At 34.5% G+C, this 3,078-nt stretch overlaps 1 protein-coding gene across 1 annotated transcript; it reads left to right on the top strand.

Annotated features, from left to right (window-relative positions):
• The first annotated feature begins 936 nt into the window (after nt 1-936).
• LOC137632654 (piggyBac transposable element-derived protein 4-like) lies at nt 937-2,743 on the top strand. Its single transcript, XM_068364727.1, has 2 exons — nt 937-1,948; nt 2,094-2,743. Exons 1-2 carry the CDS (start codon nt 937-939, stop codon nt 2,741-2,743), a joined length of 1,662 nt encoding a protein of 553 aa, XP_068220828.1.
• The last annotated feature ends 335 nt before the right edge of the window (nt 2,744-3,078 follow it).

Below are 3,078 nucleotides of genomic sequence, written 5' to 3'. Positions count from 1 at the left end.
TCTTAAACAAATTAATTTATAAATTTCTTCAGAGATTAACTGCCACGCCCTTTTAATACATATTCCGATACAATGAACTAAACAAATGCTTCCTCGAAGGAATTTCATCAAAGACGAATTGGCACCCATTAAAACAGTTAACCACCATAAGGCAATTCATCAATTTCTCCCTGCCGCCATAACTACAATGTCCTATCCTTCTCAGTACGTTTGTCACAGCGAACAGGGGAACACGTTGTTTAATCTGCAAGATAGTGGAGAAGGGTAAGAGAGTGTAAAAACCTTGAGACACATGTGGTTCATAAGGCAACATGTATACATTTTTCTTTCTCCGACGCCAAATGCGCTATCGGTGGATCATAGATAAATTGGTCACCGATGGTTCAATTGGCGATGCTTGTCAAATGCCGTTCATTCCTCAGTCTCATTGTACACCGATGGTTCACGCTATAACAATCCATTTTAATTTTTAACTAGTTTACAAAGCTTTTATATATATATATATATATATATATATATATATATATATATATATATATATATATATATATATATAATGTGATTTGTATCTCTCTCTCTCTCTCTGTGATATTTGGATTACTTCTCTCATTTAGGCCTACAAGTGATTTACATTCACATGAGATCATGATCTACAGAAACCTAAATACATATATTATTCTTTGATTTATTATATTTTTTATCTTTATTTATTTACTATTCTTTTCTTTGCAATGATTATTCACTAAAGTATACAGACACTGTTTCTTATAAAACAAAATGTCATTGGTCTTTGCGTTGTAATATACTGTATGTATATATATATATATATATATATATATATATATATATATATATATATATATGTATATATATATATATATATATATATATATATATATATATATATATATATATATATATTTCTTTAGGAACGCAATGGATGCTAGTAGCTTTTATGGGTATGCAGAACCACCGTCAGATGATGATGATGATGATTACAGCAATGATGAAATTTCAAATTCCTCCCTAAGTGACTCTGATCCAAATTTCGATGATGAAGAAAGTAGCAGCTACAGCGAATCAGAAGATGATGGTACAGGAGATGACAGCATTTTGCCAGCAACGGATGATGATGGTACGGAGGATGAAAATATATTGCCTTCAACATCTAATGTGACAGATATTCAACAACAATTATCTCAAGCAAATGGAAACTCTGACTGGCAGGATATCGTTGCTCTCCCTAGAAACTTCCTATGTACAGCTAGAGAAGAGAAACATTACACTTTGCCATCTACTTCAGATGGAGAAGTTCTTCCACTTGATGTGTATAAATTATTTGTTACTGATGAGATCTTTGATTTGATAGTAATTGAAACTAATAGATTTTATAATACTACTGCAGCAATGAAGCCTATTACTAGGCACTCTAAGATGAAAGCTTGGAAACCAGTAACCAAACAAGACATTGAAAAGTTCTTTGGTATCTTTATTCTCATGGGTCTGAATAAGCAGCCAACTTTTGAGAGCTACTGGAGTAGGAGCAAAATGTATGGAGTTGATCTTATAAAGACAACCATGGCTAGGAATAAATTTGAGCTGATCCTACGATTTATACACTTTGCAGATAATAGTCACTCAGATGGAAGTGATAGACTTTTCAAACTGCGGCCACTGATTCAGCTTTTGTCAAGAAACTTTAAAAAATTCACACCTGGTGAGAAGGTTGTAATAGATGAAAGTATGGTTTTATTTAGAGGTCGAACAATATTACGGCAATATAATCCAAATAAAAGTCACAAATATGGATTGAAAGTCTATAAATTGTGCTCAGTGGATGGATATACTTGGGAATTCATGATTTACAAAGGGAAAGGTGATAATGCTCCAGGAATAGAACATGCAGAGTATATAACTCGGGCACTAATGGATGGACTTCTTAGTGAAGGTAGAACACTTTATATAGACAATTTCTATTCTTCAGTGCCATTTTCTAGGTACCTTTTAGGAAAATCAACTTATGTCTGTGGAACACTGAGAGTGAACAGAAAGTATGTTCCAAAATCTGTGACACGCAAAAAACTGAAAAAAAGGTGAAGTAGCAGCACAGCAGAATTCTGAAGGCATAAAAGTTATAAAGTGGAAGGATCAACGTGATGTTCTTATGCTATCAACTGTCCCTGAATATACCAAAGAATTAGTCAAAACTGGTAAAATAAAACGTGGTATAGAGAGAGAAAAGCCGCAATGTATCTTGGATTATAATGCAGCCAAAAAAGGAGTGGACTACTCTGACCAGATGGCCTCATATTACTCACCCCTCAGAAAAGTTAAGAAGTGGTACAAGAAAGGAGCTTTTGAGCTTCTTCTTGGGACTGCTATAGTAAATTCATATATTCTCTTCAACAATTTTCACACAAACAAACCAATTTCAATAAAGAAATTTAGAGAATCTGTAGTACTCTCACCTTTGACAGGTAAACCAACTGAAGATATAAAGATTGGGAAGGATTTTTCACCCATTGGGGGGAAAAGGTTACTTCATGTTTTAGTTGAGTTAGATGGAAAATGTAGAGATGTGAGAAAAAGATGCAGAGGTTGCTATGAGTTACTTAGTAAGAATGAAGGAAGCCAAATCGCAGCACGCAAAGCAAGAAGAGTAAAGACAGTGTGTGGTCAATGTGAAGGCAAGCCTCATTTATGCCCATCATGCTTTGAAAGACTTCATTCAAAGGAGTACTAATGTTTCTTGGTAATACATCCAATATTGGAAATACTGTAGACAGGAAATAAAAATCCTTGATACCCTTTCAGCTTCTTGAACCGTTAAAATATACCCAGTGCCATAAAAGCCATAACAACAAAGGGATTGGAGAGAGAGAGAGAGAGAGAGAGAGAGAGAGAGAGAGAGAGAGAGAGAGAGAGAGAGAGAGAGAGAGAGAGAAACTGAAAATAATTGTTTCATACAAATATCTTCATCATCCGCTTCAAGACATCTTCCGTTTCAAGATGCCTACTTGTCTCTGGATACTTCGCCTCACATGTTTACATCATTCCTACATTCTTTACAGAAAGTAG

The sequence above is a fragment of the Palaemon carinicauda genome, chromosome 3 (assembly GCF_036898095.1).
Source record: "Palaemon carinicauda isolate YSFRI2023 chromosome 3, ASM3689809v2, whole genome shotgun sequence".
NCBI lineage: Eukaryota > Metazoa > Arthropoda > Malacostraca > Decapoda > Palaemonidae > Palaemon > Palaemon carinicauda.
Note: the sequence above shows the minus strand (reverse complement) of the source record. Positions and strands in the feature narration are given on the sequence as shown.

Coding starts and splice junctions, on each gene's coding strand:
- LOC137632654 (XM_068364727.1), top strand. CDS start 937: ATGGATGCTAGTAGCTTTTATGGGTATGCAGAACCACCGTCAGATGAT. Junction 1,949..2,093: donor GGATGGACTTCTTAGTGAAG/GTAGAACACTTT, acceptor ACTGAAAAAAAG/GTGAAGTAGCAGCACAGCAG.